Raw genomic sequence first — 16165 nt, 5'->3', positions numbered from 1 at the left:
GAGAGCGCTCCTCTCCCCGGCTGCTGCCGTGTGCCTGCGGATCACAGGTTCCTGTCACTGTGCTTGCAGGTACTAAAGCTTTCAGGCGTGATGCGCTGCGGTGATTTGGTTCAATCAGCTCACAGCTGAGCCATAACCCCTTGTGACCAGGCCTGAGCACTGAAGGGGCTTCGTGCCAATGGGATGGAAGAGACAAAGCGTCATCTGCCTTTCTGGAGACAAGTAGTATCTTTTATTTGCAGCTTATGGCGGGATGGAAGGAGCACGCCTTTGGCCTGAAATGTCCTAGACAACTCAGGCACAGAGGGGCAGCCGTCCCTGCTGGGTGCTGTGCCGCGGGGGCTGTCCTGTGCGCACCCAAAGGCAGCTGTCCAGCCCCTGGCAGACCTACTCTGGCGGCTCCAGGAGCTCGATGCTATCCAGCTGCTCCTGGAGATTGTCGATGTATCGGAAAATCTCTTTGACACGGTTGCGGTTTCTGTCGATCTCATTTTGGAAAGCCTGAACAGATTGAAACCAAGCAGTGCACCCACAGGCTGGCCAGCGTCCCTGGCTGCAGCACCGAGGGCTCTGGCAGAGGTTAGGGAGCGTCTTCTGCAGCAGCATCCCCACCACCAGGGGCACACCGGCCGTGCCCCAGCCCCACGTGAGCACGAAGGCCCCTTACCTTCCCCGTCACAGAAGCCTGCCAGCGATAGGTGTTGCTGAGGATGTCACACTCCCGCATATCGATCTTCAGCAGGTGGACGTTGTGGGACGTGTTGACCATGTTGACGAGGGTGGTTTTGTCCACGAGAAGCTAGAAGGTAACGTGAGCGGATCAGGGGAGGGGGGCGGGTGCACAGCAAAAGCGTCAGAGCTCAGAACGAGCAGCAGGCCAACTGCAGCGCTCGGGGGGAAGAAAACAGGACCTCTGTTTCAGAGCGACAAAGCCCTAGTCATCAGGATGAATCCAGTGCTTTACCCTCCGCTGTGCTGGGGCGTTCTCCCTAGTGCAGATGGGGAAACTGAGGCAGCACCCTCGGCCTCACCTGCTAGAGCAGGGAGCAGATGCCTGCTGCGGGCTCGCTGCCTCGCGGCCCACGGCTGCCCCCGCGGGCAGCTGCTGTCGGAGCAAGGCTGCGTGTGCTCCAGCTCGCCCACCCCAGCAGCTGCGGGAAGTGGAAAATCGCACTTGGAAGGGTCTCTTGCGCTGCTGACGCCGGCTGTAAATCTTCATTTTGGAGAGCCCCAGCTTCTAATCAAAGCAGTGACTTCTCCCGTGGCTCTGAATAGAGGGTGGCTTTGCTAAAGCGTAATGACTCTCCTCCTGCAGCCAAGTGCAGCTGTTGAACAAATGAAGATTGCTTCTCTGTGGAAATGGATGGCAGCGAGGCAAAATGGGTGCACAGCAACGGTGCGTAACTGCAGCCATCTGCACAGCCCATAAAGCAGGGAGCTCCCCCGGGGGACTGAGGGGTCTGTTTTGTGTCTGTCAGCTCTTGATTACCCAGAGTAATAGGGGGCTGGGATAATCCGGACAGAGCGAAAACACAGCGAATGCAAAACTCAAGTCAATTAGCCACTAAGTGAAGGAATAACAGAGGCAAAAAGGTCAGCAGCGTTGCTGACTGGAGCACTGCAACAATCTTTGTGCTTTCTGAAAGGCTCCTGGGATCTTTGAGATCAGAGCAAGACTGGGGCTGCGGTGGGAGGCTGCGTTTGAAATGTCGTGTCCTGTCTCCACAAGAGCTAAGGGGTGGGAGACCTCTGGGTGGGGGGCTGCTCCTGAAATCACCGACGTAAACAGAGCCCCCCTGCAAAGCAGTGGTGTTTGGGTTCTCCTGGGAGAAGCAGGGAGAATCTGAACAAAACCAGCTTCAAGCGCAGCAGAGAAGCTGCCTAAGTGCCTGCTGGGTTGGGGCTGTCTGGAAATCAGCCAGGGAAGAGAGCTGTGCTGGAGGCAAGAGAGATTTGCTCAGCACCTCTCCTGGGCTGCTGCCACCAGCTCTTGCAGAGCGCAGGGAAACCTGCAGTGCAGTCATCCTCTGTCCTAGTCAGCAGAGATGCCCAGCAGCACTGCGGTTCAGCCAGGCAGCTGGGACCTCCTCTAAGGAAGCTACGTTCTGGTGTAGACCTAGCTCTAGCTGTATTGAACCTCCTGGAAATCCCTTCCCTTCTGAGAGAAGGCTGTGGCCTCCTCGCTGACTCCTTAGTGGAGGCGAATTATTTGGTGTGCTCACCTCACGAACGTCATCTGGAAGATCCTCGTCAAGCTCATTCTTGACTGATTTCTCCAGTGTGTTGATGGAGATCTCTAGCAGCTTTTCATGGTGACGGTTTTCCAGGTCCCGGCACTGGGCCATCGTATAGAAGATGGTTAAGGAAAAAGCTGAGCACACCATTCACTTTTAGAGATGAAACTGGACCTCCTGTAACGAGAAGCTGAGGCTTGGAAAAAGCAACTACGTGAAAGAGAGCTGCCAGTCCTAATGCAGGCATGCAGAAAAGCACTCTGGTGTCCTGTGTCCTCACAGCAGGCTTCCAAGGGAAACAGCCGAGCTGCTGCCAGAAGCTGCTGTGATGTCAGGATTTGCACTTTCTGCTCTTAATCACAGCTCACATCAGGTCTCATCCTCGCCGCCGTATATTACGCTGAGCCTGTGCCTGGGTTTGCAGAGGAAACTGAGGGAGGCCTCTCAGGATAAAAGCCAAGCTCTGAATATGCCAATTATCTGCACCACGCCAACGGATTTATTTATATAGTGTAAACTGTCACCGAAGTACTTTGCTGTTCTTATCTCACGTTGTTCAGAAGACATCAGTAACACAAAAATGAAGGCCATTTAAAGAAGCTTCAGGAAGAACTGCAGGTACTTCTATGGCAAGAAAGCACATAGAAAGCAGCCGAGCCAGGTCTTCCAAGAGCTGTGTCATGCATGCTTGAAGAAAAAAAAAAAAAAAGCAAGATTCTTACAGGGGAGAAAGCTGTACAAGTCCTACAGAATTTCAGTACAGGAGAACTTAGCCAGAGCCCTTTGTGCTTTCCAAAGTCTCCAAGAAAGACAAGGCACTTCAAATGGCCATTCCTGCAAAGCTGGGAAAACGGCTTTTCTGTTGACTAAAAATAATCCGGTTCTATTCCAAGGGCTCAGTTATGGATTTAGGAGTGAGGCATACGTACCTCCCTCAGACGTCCACACCAACACGCTGTCAAAAGGATATATCCCTTTAACGTTTTCAATGAATGTTGATGCTATGACAGCGATGTTTTTTTCAAAATCCTTAATTAGTTCCTTAACAGAAGGAAAAAAGAGGAAACGTTACAATGAACGCTTTCCTGAACATAAAAAGGAATCTAGGAAGAACCTAAAATTGATTATAATTTGGACTCACTGCTGTTATTAGCACAGTCAGAAAATGAACTGCCTCAAGCATGTAAATTGTTTGAAAGTCACAAGAGTTTCTTTTCTCATTCAGGGACAGAAAATCAGAATCAGCTTGCTAGAGAGAAGTGGACTGAATGATACTTACCTGGTCTCTGGAGCAAGTCAGCCGATCACTTTGAACCCTCACGTAACGCACAGAGCGTGCTGTATTCCTGCATGCTGCCATGCTGCAGTCTCCTTGTATATCTGAGAAGCCTCTTGTCAGAGGCAATAAGCAGTGCCTAGGCTTACTGCAGCTTTTGTTTTAGTCCTCAGAAACTAAAATTGCTGCTGCCTAGTGCCTCTCTCAAAAATGGCTGCCGGAGAATCTGTTAAGTGTTGCACTTACTGTCTTGATAAAACAGTTACAGCCACCCAAATCCTGTAAATCCAGAAGGGCATGCACACAGGAATGCTTCTGATCTTTCCACCAGTGATTGCAGATATATTAGGAGCAATTCAGAAAGCATTAAAAGGCGCAATCCTGATGCAGTAAGGAATCCATTTTGAGCTCCTGCTTTCTGTCACGCACGTTCACAGAAGTAAACTGCTGCATCTGCTTGCATAAAGGCTGCAGATCCTGCCTGTTAGCTTATAATAGATTAGGGCTTTTTGTTTGTTGTTGTTTTTAAATGAAGATGCACATTAGGAGCCCTGCCCTAGTTTTTGAGGAAAAGTCTGGGGAGAAAAAAGGCAGCTATTATGCAAGCAAATGCAGTAAGCTGAGCAGGAACGTGTGTAATCTTATTCATAGCGAGGATCAGCTTCAAAGAATTACACTTTTAGAATCCCAAATGCATATCCCATACCATGCACAGGCTTCTGTACACAGTCCTATGAAACGACTGAACAACTTCAACTCCCTTTCTCTAAAGCTTTGGGAATCAGCTTGAATAGTCGTGAAGGGAATACCGTGCTCTGCTCTGAGAAACAGAAATCTGTTGCAACATATCAATGTCCAGGGCCTGATACCACCCAGATCAACCCTGAGCAAAGAAAGGCTGAGATTTAGACAGAACATCAGCCTGACTGGAAGAATTGTACTCCCCTCTTTGTGCAATGGGCCACTATGCAGAGGGGTGCAGCAACAGAAAAATGACCCCCTTGCATCCTGGATGGGAAGCTTACCAGGTATGTGCTTGAACCTTACCTCCAGCTGGTCAACTGTTTGCATTTCCAAGGTCATGAGTGTCTCTGACAGCTGAAGTATGTCCTCGTTGTACTCCGCTCGTTTAGACTCAGCAATATTGTAACTAGTGGCATGATGAATCTCATCCAGCCTCTAAACACAGAGATACATAAATTACTTATAGTTTGTGTTCAGCACTCCATTGCAATTTAATTAACTTGTTACATATGTGAGAAAAGTTCCTGCTGCTGATTAGCTGAAATGAAATGTGATGATTCAGTAAGTCTCCGGATTTACATACTGGGGAGACAACAGTGCTGAGGTATGCTCCTGGGTAAACGATCCCGTGCAAGGCAGTGACACTGGTGAAAACTCTTCTTCATCCTCCAGTCACCAGATGACTTTGCCCTTTCCATGCTTCCAGCTTTGGCTCCCTTCTGACACATTTCAAGTAAAATATGTGTATATATAATATATTAGATTCTTGACATTGCTGGCCATGAAGAAGAGATTAACAATTACTCTAAAAAAGAAATGCAGGCCTAAATCCTGATCCCCTTTCTGTCAAGGAGAATCTTGATTGACTTCCATAGGGTCAGGATTTAGTATTCTGAATATGGAATACCTATCATTGCCTGACTTCCTCTTACAGCATGGATTTATTGCCCCTTCAGAATTAAATATTGACGTCAGTTTTGTATCAGACAGGATTTATTATTTCTTGGATCAAAAAAAAAAAAATCCTCTTGTGCCGAGCAACATATTATTTTCAAATCTGCTCAAAACAAGTTAAGAATCAAATATTAATAGGAGGAAAAAATACACACCTTGGGGTGTCTAATCCAATCCTCCTGAGAGGAAACAGAATAGGCTAAAAGAGTGAATTCTGACCAAAAGCATTGCCAAGACTTGTTTCTGAAAACAGAGTATCCAAATTTTGCAGCATTAAAAGTGGGGAAGGGGAGAGCGAGATATTTCCTTTTCTAACGTAAGGAAGTTGGGAGGCCCCAAAAAGCTCCCAAGCCATCCAAACCACCCCTCTGGAAGCAGGAGCTTTAAAGGTCAAGGCCTTTAACGCTTCTTTGCTCCCTCACCAACTTCAGAGAGCAGTGTTATTTTACAGGTTTGTCCAAGCTTGCGTGATAGGATTATAGCTAGACAAACAGCCCCTAAGAACGGTTGACAAATTTCAGTCTGCTGGGACCTTTGCACTTTTTAAACTTCTCCATCAGCTTTAAATGACCGTTAGAAGACGGTGCTCAGCTTGGGTGCTGACTCTTCCAGTATTTATGGGAAAACCGTCACCCTGACCACTGAGTCCCGTTCTGGCAGCTCGATCCATGGCTGAGTCTGTAGGCTACCAGACAAGGATGAACTGTCGAAATCTGTCCTTAGCCATATATATATATATATTATTTGTATATATTTATTACAGAGGACCTATTGGGAATCAAGTACTAGTTAACTGAGTATGCACATCAATCTCTATCGGTTGCCTGCTGGCAAACCTGCCAACTAACGTCCCGACTGGAGTTGCCAGAGCCCGTTTGCCAGCATGAGTCAGCAGGGTTGAAGGACCTGGGGACAGTGACTCAGCAGGCTGCCAGCTCCTGACAAGGCACCTAAATAAACGTGACCCGGTTTTCAAAGAGCGAGCGCTCGTGACTCTGCCTGGTGTCAGTTGTCAGGGACTCGTTCTGCTCAGCTGACAGTTTTACCAGGCTTTAGCCCCCTTGATTTTTTTTTTCCCCTGTGGAAACAAAATAATGATCCATCTATTATACCTGGTTACATGGGGATCCAGCTGGAAGCTGTGCCCGGAGCAGCCACAATGGATGGCTGTAGTTGAGCAGAATGAAGAAAGATTTTTCTGCTTTAAAATAGGACTAGGAATGAATTACAACAGCTTTACCTGATTTTTCTGTTAAAGTTCTTTGAGCTGTTGTTGACAAAATGAACTGAATCAGAAAATGACTTGAAAACAAACTGAATAACTTGCAATTTCCATTTCTTCCCTATTTTTCAATAAAGGAGGAGCTGTTGGAGGCCTCAGAGAGAAGACAAGTGCCATTAACACTGATAACCCTTTTTTTTTTTTTAAATCAGTATCATCAAAAATATTGAAAGGACAGGTTCAGCATTTTCATTTTCGTAAAGACCAGTAATTCCTGTGTGGCAATGAGATGTTTAACCATCTTTTTTTCCTGTAAAGCCTTGATGAACATTTACCTGGACAATAGACAGGTATCTCATGGACAATGAGATAACACTATGGCATATTAACTTTGTCCCACACTAAATTTCCATTTCCAGCATAGATAAAAGCCGTCAGTGTTGGCTGTGGTTTGATGAAAGGGCTGAAACTTCAAACCCCAAACCTTTTCTTTATAGAGCCCTAAAACCTCACGTTAGTTAATGACATTATATTAGAATCATAGAATATCCCAAGTTGGACAGGACCCACAAGGATCATCGAGTCCAACTCCTCAAAGGACCACCCAAAAAATCAGAACATGTCTGAGAGTATTAGCTAACGTAACTTCTTGGTACAGATCGATACTTTTATACATATGCTATATATATTTTTTATCAGACCAGATGTCCTCCAGAGCTCCCTTCCAACCCCAGCCATTCTGTGACTCAGCAGTTAGGGACCAGGCACTGACTCCTGTTACTGCAGTATAAATCCAGGTTTGTTATCCTAATTTTAATGGAGTTACCCTAGTTCTCAGTGAAATTGAAAGCTAGTATAAGATGTAACAAACTAATAAAAGTATAAAGAAAATTACCTCTTTGTTCCGATTTTCAAAATCTAGGATTATTTTCCTCCCTTCTTGTTGGTTGGCTGTTAACGCTTCATGAAGGCCTTCGTAGAACTCAGAGACTTCAGCTTCTCGTTTTTCATACTCTTTCAGACCATAATTAAATAGGTTCTCACAAACTGAAACAAAATCTTTCCTGTATGTGACACCAGAGTCAAGGTATTTTGTTTGTTCAGTGGAGCAACAAGCATTTCTAGCTCTGTAAATTTGGGCAATGACTTACAAGCTACTGCTATGTAAACTCTGTGGTTCTTGCTGGCACCAGACTTCCTCGTATTCTGTCCTTGGCAGGACTGGATCACATTCTCTGCATAGGATTTTGCTGCCTTAGGGATATGGAGAACACTGTGGTAGCCTGAGGGGAAAAAGGCCTTGAGGACAAAAAGGAAATGCATACACATCTCTGACTCGTTTCTGACACAGCAGCAGAATGAAGCATACAACCCTATCCGTCTTCACAAGTGTGAATACAGTGTCTGTGGAGTTAATAAATACAGCTTTGGAGCCTACAGCCAGAGCACAGAATAAACTACTGACTTGGTAGCATCACAAAAATAACGTCAATTTTTCTTCTGCTATTATCTTGGCAATGGAATTGTTTCTAGAGTATATTGTAGTTAAGCCATGATGCATTTTTCCCCAACAGTGTAATGCAATTTTAAGGAAGGTCAAGTTACTGGCCTTGACAGTGCTCTATTAATCTGAATGAGAAATAAAAAAAATAAAAGCGTCTGCTTTCTGATCCCCCGTGTAGGAGCAATGATCAGAAAAATGTGCTGGCCTGAAAACTTCATGTAGCCAGCTCAGTCAGGTCATGAGATATGCAACTCATATAATTCTGATTAGTCTGTTCCCATCTCCTACCACTTCAATTTCAACATGATCTTAGCGACTGCACTCTTACAATCTAACTGACAGAGATTTATCTTACAGCTCATTTTAAACTTTAAGTGGATTCCAGGCTTAAAGACAGCACAAAGCCTTGATTCTTGAAGGGTCAGAAAAGAAGACTACTGAAATTATGTTTGATTCAAGTGAAGGGAAAGGAATATGGTAATTACAATGGGGAGAGTTTGAAACGCTGGAATCTCATGACCTGTCGGTGACAGAAGTGAGCAGCTATACAAATAGCTTGTTTCAAGCTGGGCTGGCCAGCTTGCCAGTAATACAAACCATTTGTTTGTAGCCCTCCTATTTCATGAGATATCAAGCCTTAAAGCTGTCAGTGGTCTCATGGTCTCGCAGTGTTTTCCTGGCACCGTTCCAAAATTGAACACAGAAAGTCTCAGATCTTAGATCAATGTAGCTTTCAGTCCTGGACAAAAGCAACGGATGAGGAGTCCCAGCAGATGCACCTCCTTCTTAACTCAAGTCATTAGGTTTTAGCTCTAGGTTTTTTAAACCCAGGAAGGATATGCCTGCAGCAGGTCATCCACTCCAGGGAGGTAAGCCAGTTTGGCAGCTTCTGTATCCTCTGCATACAAACTGTCAAACAGGAATGATCCATTCAGGTACTCAACAAAGGCTGTCTTTGAAGAGAATCAGAGCGATATAAGTAAAATAAAGAGTGCTAACCTTCTGCCAGTCCTTAGGACGTCTCTCTCCTAGAAGCTCTTTACCAGCAGAGGATCACCGGTGTGCTGTGCAAGTAACGATCTGTGCAGACACAGTCACACCACAACAACCGATTTACCAACCAGGTCATGAAAGCACCCTGCAACTGGAGTGAAAACTATCCTGGTTCACATGTGGCTTTACTGCTAGAACTCTCTAGCCTAAGGACAGAAAACACTGTTTAATCTTACATAAAGTACTATGACACACAATCATGTATTGCAAGACCGTTGAGCCTTGCAGATAAGGAGTGAGTGGGCTTTGGGGGGGACAGGAGGGAAGATTTGCAGGTGTCCTTCCTGTCGCTCCTCCTGCATGTGTCCTCCTGCTCTTCAGCCAGTCTGGTCTTCTAGAAGTCTGGAACACAGAGCCAGACTGTAACTGAAAGTACCATTCCTCCTGGCCTTGTTTTCAGTCTGTTCACAGGACTGTAACAATCTCAAAGCCCTGGAGACTTTAACCATAAAACAAAACAAAACAAAACCAACATTAACTTAGGAGAAAAGTCGCTGCACCATGAGAACACTAACAGTTCCCTCAGATGTGTAATTTTCTTAATCTCCCATCAGGCTGATAAGATCCCAGGGTATGATTGACTATAGAGCTTCTCAGGGTCTATATCTGCAGTTTCATTGTTCAGCCAAAAGCATTATGTTCCCCCACATCATATGTACTCACGGCAGTTTCTGTTTTCGTTCAAAAGAGATTCGGAGATCAGAAATTAATCCTAGCCTTAGTTTTAGCACCGTCAGTGTTAACCTCTCATTAAAGCTTAAAGCAGGTACAGGAGAAGTCAACATCTGTTGCACATCTTTCTCCTGAGACAATACACAACCAGCTGAAGAACACACACCTTGTGGTACTCCAGCTCCTTCTGCTTTGCCAGCTTCTCCTCCAGCTGAGCCAGGGCCTGGGCCTCCTCGTGTTCCAGAGGGTCGATGAGATAGTGATACTTTGAAACAGCAAGTTCTCGCTGAGAAACACAAAGAGAGAAGGTATTTGATCAGATTACCCAGCATTGCCCAACAAATCTAAGCGTAAGCATTCCATCTTTCTATGAAGGGCATCTAAATTACATCTGCACCTCCGTTTCTTTGTTGTCTTTTTATTAATCTACTTATGAAGTGTCTAATCCATTCCTCACCCCATGGTTTGTTAACATATTACTCTGCCTCTGCATGCAATGCATCTGAACTGATTCAGTCCCGGACAACTTTTAATCTACCAGTTTCCTGATCTTTAGGGTTTTTGTTCGTTTGTTTCTTTATTTGTTTTTAGCAGGACTCCCTGTTTTGACTTTGAATTTCAGATCTGACTGGATTTGCTACTGAGTTTAATACATCTACTGGGGAGGAGATGGCTCATCTGAGGAATGGATGGCAAGGTAGCAGCAGGGGCAAGAACCTAATTAGCTTGCAGCTGAAGCTTGACAAACTTAACAGTGCAATTCTATGGCATACAGGCTGTACAAGCAGGGACTACACTCAGTGACCTGGAAAGCCCTTCCAGTCCTATGGTAAGGGTAACGTGTGTTCCAAGTACAGCTCCTGCTCTGTGCCAAGCAAATTTAAAATTAATCACATTCTTTGGTTATTGCAAATAACAACAACAATAACAAACTTCCGTGTTCCTTTCAGTCCTTGGATCAAAAAGCAGTCCCATGGGTTACCAGTGCTGATGCATGGTCCTGTTTTCAGAAATCAGGATTGGGAAATGCATTCGGATGGCACTTCCTTGCCTGGATAATCTGTCAGTCCACTACTGAAACAAATTGCTCTGTGAGCAGCAGGACCACCAAGGCTGCTTTCCTCGGGACTTTTGTCTCAGGACTGATCTCTGAGATTCTCCGATCTCTGAGAAGTCTCGCACTCACACTGCAGCATCTCTGTGGCAATATTAACCAGGCCCCTCTCCCACAGACAGCTGCTGATTTTCACAAAACCTGTGAAGACATAACACCTTTGACACCTCTACCTCTCTGCCAGGTTTGATAGAACTTGGCCTGCAGGTTCACAGCTGTCAGGTGAAGATGGAATAAACACTGCATGTTTCCATAGGTCTAATTTCTGCGAGGAAGCAGCCCCACATGCTAGAATATTGCAGGCATACCAACAAAGCAAATGCTCCCTAATGTGCTGGTGCCCAATTTCACAAGAAGGAGACGCAGACATACTTACTGTGGTGTCACTCACGAGTTTGAAGTCCAAGTATACCAGATCTGGAATGTGAGCAACAATAAACAGCACATACTGCTCTTCTTCGCAGAAAGGGTTCCCAGTGAGATTCAGCGTGCGCAACTTCTTAAACCTCCTGAGATAAACCACCTGTGCCGATGGGAAAGAGACGCCGTACCTCCTAGTGCTATGGAAACACACGCTTCTGAAATTCGTTGCTCTTATCACAGTTATGTTGCAGTACACATCCTGCTCAGCTGCCAAACACAGGCGAGAATAAATTACAAGTTTCTAATGCTTTTGGGAAAGGAAATACTTAAAGACACATCATGAACGTGTAAATGGTGGGGGTGGAAAGAAGGCCTTTAGCCTTAGGGTGGTGGACAAATCACAGATCTCACATTGGTAAACTGCCCTTAAAAAGAACCCTTAACAAATCCTAGTCTTCACTCCCTCCTTTCTTCAAATGTTGCTACTTATTCCTTTTCCAGCTCTCGTGGGAACCAATAAGACTTTTCCCACAGATGATAGCAGTAACAAACCTCACGAGCGAATAATCTACACAAGAAAAAGCTGAAATAAGCACTTTAAACCTGGATAGCTTACCAAAACCATAACTTAGACTCTAGAGAAAGTGAAGTCCTAAGGAGAATTTTCCCCTGTTCAGATGGCAACCACCAGTTTTAGAATATTTGATCCTTTGATAAGGAACAATTGCAAAGACAGGGAGCACTCACATCTTCCAGAGCGGCCAGGTTATTTTTTCCTATGGAGAAGATTTGTAGCTCTTGTAACGTGTCCATATGCTCAATTTTAGAGATTCTGTTATTGTAGAGGCTTAGGTCCTGCAGTTTGACAAGGGTATCCAGGCCCTCAATGACTTCAATATTGTTGAAGGACAAGTCTGGGGAAGAGTTTAGAAATCAAAAGTTTTACAAGCAAAAGTTAAATCATTTCTAGCAGAACACCCGGATCCAATCCTTGCATTTAGCCTGGGTCTTGATTTAGGAGTCTACACACAATGTTTTCCTCAGGGGTGTTCAGTGTCCCACAGAAAAGGGTGAGCATAAAATCGTCATTCTTTGGGTCGGGAAGCAACAGACACTTCTCCTTACAACTGCCCACACAACTCTTATATAAGAAGAATGAAGACATCCCACACAGAGTCCACATAAACAACCTCATAGTGATTTCTACCTTATGGGGAAAACCAAAATACAAGAGAAGAGGCAGAGAAAGGCCCTTAAAAGGGTGGTATTTCTGTGACAAGTTGGACATTCCCTGCCTTGTCCTTCCAACTCTTGCCAGCCATGCCAATGCCCCCTATCACGGTAATTCCCCCAGACCAACATACATCAGCTCCACGCTCACAACCACCCTGCTGTCAATGGAGACGTACTCACTGTAGCTATTTCAGTCATTAATATTTCCTCATCTCATCCTGCCAGAACTTCTATCCTAACGCCTACGCTCACCACAAATAAGGGCAGCCTTTGCTCTCAGGCCGGTCAGTACCGAGTGTTTCAGGAGTCCAAAGGCAGTGACGAGGTCTGCATCACCCTAGCCCCTGGATGGCTAAGACATTCACACAGCACCTGCTGAACCACCGCAACCTTTGGGCAAGCTGAGACCCATGAGAGTGCTTCAAAACACTCTGCTTACGCTGTGGTGATCAGCTGTTGATTCACAAAGTGCATTAGTCATCTGCGCAGTAGAACGGTGCAGACAACAGGGCGGAAGAACTCATTAGACATTTCAAGATGTTCTTACGAGCCAAAGCCTCCATGCTATTTTCAGTGGCAAGTGAGGATATATTTACGCTGCCACCCAACAACAAAGCTGCAGCTCCCAGTGAATGCTGTTAGCTATGAATCTGTAGCAGCAAGGTCACTGACCTGCCCAGCATCAGAGCCCGCATCGCTGAGTGATGCTGCTGTCCGTATCCTGAGTTTTTAGTTGAAGGTAGTAACGTAGGACTACAAGGACAGGTGCTTTTTCAGACAACAAAGACAATAAGCCCTTAAGCATGTAGGGGTAAAGACAGCACTGTCTTTCAGGGGGTTCTAGGCTTCAAAATGCTTGCATTACCTTTGAAAACAGAATACAGACTAAGTCACAGGGGAGTTTCCGTAAATATTTCTGAAAATCACCTTGAAATACGAGTACAAAACCTGGAAACAGCCTTGAAATCTCAGCTTCCTGTTCCTGCCACACCAAATGTATTAAAACCAGGCTTTTAAACATTTGAAGGATTTTTGTGCAGCACTGATATTCATGCCTTTTGACATTTGACAGTCAAATGAGGAAACACACCGACAGCTAACAGCCTTCCCTGGGAAAGCTCCGATCAGTTGTGTTTGAGGAGGAATGTGACATCCTGGCTTTATCGCAGATTGCTTTGCACCTGAGAAGGCATCCAGCCCCATACGCCTGTGTCTTACCGAGCCAGACAAGGTGAACCAGACTCTCCAGAGCTTCTATCTTCTCAATGATGTTGTTGTCCAGCTGCAGTTTAGTCAGATTCTCAAACTGCCACAGATTATCAATCTGCAGGATATCTAAAGGCACAGGAAAAAATAAAACCGCTTTTCGGGTGAGGCAGCTTTCAGTTTAGCAGATGTACTACCTTTCTTAAGGAAAAACGTTCAGTCTTACCTCAAAAATGATTTTTAGCAGCCTACAACAGTGTCACGACTGCCCTAGAGAGCTGAGAGGTCCGCTGGCTGGATGCGATTTCAGTGAAGCAGCCCAGTTAACCTCAGTGTCCTGCACCAGCACACACTGCTCATCAGCGATGCCAATGAGTCGCTGAGGGGATGCTGACTGCGCTCAAGAGCGGGTTTATGAATCCTCTACTAGGAGGCCTTGACCTTCATTTTCCTTTCCAGCTCTGAAAGCAAGGTTTGGGATGAAATTCTGCTTTTCTCTGTATTTTCAGGCTACTGGTGGCCAGCTACTGCTTTTGTAATTTATTCTCCTGCTCCTGGGATTTTTCATCGCAGGAGAACAAGTTGGGATCTAATGTTTCTGTGAGGGTGGCTGTTTAGAGCTAATCAATATCACCGCATTTAGCTTTCTCCAAAAACAGACCCACAAGGGCAGGCTGGTAGGCATTACAGCAAAACATTAGGACCAAAGTGACAGAAAATACAGAAAACTCTTGCTCCCAGTTCTTTTCCCCCCAATGGCTTCCCAGCAGATTTCACTAGGTGCTGTTGTTGTTTACTGAGCACAGTGTAACGCACTCAATTGCGCACACAAAATGGTCACACAGTTGTCTCTTTTGTATTTGCAAAGAAATACATGCAGGATCAGGTAACTGGGAGCACGTCCCAAGGAACTCATCCAATATGTGCATTATTTTCCTGGAGCACGCAATGAATAATCAAAAATTTTGTCCATGAAACACTTCATACCCTCAAAATACTCAAATATTGAACCAAATGTTCTTTCTTTTCATTTTCTGAAGGCAAGTTTATGACTAGTTTGGCAGTAAGAGATGAGTTTTGATAACGTTATGGACGGCCAGAGGAAGCTACCAAATTGGACTGTAATCACCACAGTCTACCACGTAGCTCTCACATAATCACCAGAGGTGGTAGAGCCTGCCCAGGATTTCATGTGGCCACGTACAGAAGCGCCCAATAGCCCTGTGGCCTGTAGGTGTCACCACAATATAGATGTTAAATAAGAATAGCACTGACAATAACAGCATAAAGCGAAGCAGCTTTAAAGCAGCCCTCAAGCAAAGCCACCCAGTCCTCCCAACTGAAACTACTTCATACAAATATGACTAAAAATCTAAGTCCTGACCTTACTTTTCATGTAGCAAACCCAAGCTAATTGCTATTGTTTAATTGCTAGGTAGCCACTAATACTTATTGGAGGGTAAGTGAATTAAAAATATATATATATGTTCTGATACTCACTTCTAAAACTGAGCTGTAGTTCCGTCACATCTTTGAAGTCAATGCCTTCGCTTTTGGTGAGTTTCCCTATGTCCTCTGGCCATTGCTCTTCAACCGCTTTCTGGAGCATTTCATCGTCGATAACATTTGGCTTGATGCTGTTGTACGACTGACTCATTTTTAGAGGATATCAGCCTTAATGGAGAGAAAAGAAAGAAAAATTAAAACCAGTGCCTGGCTACTATTTCTAATGTTCATTGAGCTGGCACGATAATTCCAAGGAATTAAGAGCACAGTCGAGTCTTAAGAAGACCTGATACCTCACAGCTGATATCAAAGACGTGCTTGACTTTTACCACAAGGTCACCGGTGTGACTTTGTGATAAAAGGCACAGCCTTCTCACCATGTTTGAGAGGTTTCCGTGGAGAATGTTAGATTCTGGCCCTATAAAGAGAGCAGGGGAGAGGCTCTGGGCAGAGCCTGCAACAGCCATGGCCCAGCACCTGCTGATGAAATCCCTCTTCACGAAGAGGGCATATTTAAGGCCCTGGGCAACATTTACACCTAGTCTTAACAGGTAAACATACTGTTAACTTAACAGTAAGCATACTGCTATAGGAAAGTTTGATTTACGGAGCAACTACACAGTATTTACAGCAGATAAAAATTATCAGCAGCAGCTCGCTGAGTTTTAAACAGCGATTTCACAATAAAAGTCAAAACAAATTTGCGGAAAAAGGAAAATTATAAAGAGCACAGCAGTTTTGTGAAGACGTTTAATGCAGATCCCCAGTAAAGGCTGTCAGATGGAGTCCATACACACACAGACACCTTCACTGCGGGAACAGGCACAAATTATGCCCTGCCTCTGCCGTTCCCAGGCCCCTCACGGAGCTCAGGGCCAGGCCCAGGCCCAGGCCCAGGCCCCGCCGCCCCTGCCCCGGTTGCTAAGGAAGCCCTGGAAGCGGTTCCTAGGGGAAGTCACGTGAAGACCTCGCCGCCCGGGAGAGGGGTGGGAAGGGCGGCCGCTAATCAGTGCGCGAGAAAACCGTGTCAGCCAATCAGCGCCCCCCAGCGTGCCCAGGGGGCGGGAGGAGGAGCGTACGATTG

At 45.5% G+C, this 16165-nt stretch overlaps 2 protein-coding genes across 6 annotated transcripts in view; one reads left to right on the top strand and one right to left on the bottom strand.

Annotated features, from left to right (window-relative positions):
- Positions 1-209: 209 nt before the first annotated feature.
- DRC3 (dynein regulatory complex subunit 3) lies at positions 210-16042 on the bottom strand. Of its 5 annotated transcripts, none has more exons than XM_040574751.1 (13): positions 15843-16022; positions 15076-15249; positions 13588-13704; positions 11884-12050; positions 11150-11296; positions 9826-9945; positions 8775-8887; positions 7326-7500; positions 4558-4689; positions 3205-3275; positions 2223-2346; positions 668-799; positions 210-501 (listed from the first exon to the last, which is right to left on the bottom strand). In XM_040574751.1, exons 2-13 carry the CDS (start codon positions 15230-15232, stop codon positions 388-390), a joined length of 1569 nt encoding a protein of 522 aa, XP_040430685.1. In that variant the 5' UTR covers positions 15233-15249; positions 15843-16022; the 3' UTR covers positions 210-387. The 5 variants fall into 5 exon arrangements, 4 of the variants coding, with proteins under 4 accessions (XP_040430685.1, XP_040430687.1, XP_040430686.1 ...); XM_040574753.1 differs by having other exon boundaries at positions 15879-16022; XM_040574752.1 differs by having other exon boundaries at positions 15887-16022.
- TOM1L2 (target of myb1 like 2 membrane trafficking protein) overlaps positions 4508-16165 on the top strand; it is a 66314-nt gene continuing 54656 nt past the window's right edge. The window contains exon 1 of the mRNA XM_040574745.1: positions 4508-4538. Coding sequence (XP_040430679.1) covers positions 4523-4538 — 16 coding nt within the window. The 5' untranslated portion in view covers positions 4508-4522. The remainder of the gene's footprint in view (positions 4539-16165) is intronic.

This window comes from Cygnus olor, chromosome 15, assembly GCF_009769625.2.
Source record: "Cygnus olor isolate bCygOlo1 chromosome 15, bCygOlo1.pri.v2, whole genome shotgun sequence".
In the NCBI taxonomy this organism is placed as follows: Eukaryota; Metazoa; Chordata; class Aves; order Anseriformes; family Anatidae; genus Cygnus; species Cygnus olor.
This window is presented reverse-complemented; position numbering and strand designations above follow the sequence as displayed.

Coding starts and splice junctions, on each gene's coding strand:
- DRC3 (XM_040574751.1), bottom strand. CDS start 15,232: ATGAGTCAGTCGTACAACAGCATCAAGCCAAATGTTATCGACGATGAA. Junction 4,690..7,325: donor TTGAAAATCGGAACAAAGAG/GTAATTTTCTTT, acceptor CTCTGTGTTTAG/AGGCTGGATGAGATTCATCA. Junction 2,347..3,204: donor ATTGAAAACGTTAAAGGGAT/ATATCCTTTTGA, acceptor CATCTTCTATAC/GATGGCCCAGTGCCGGGACC.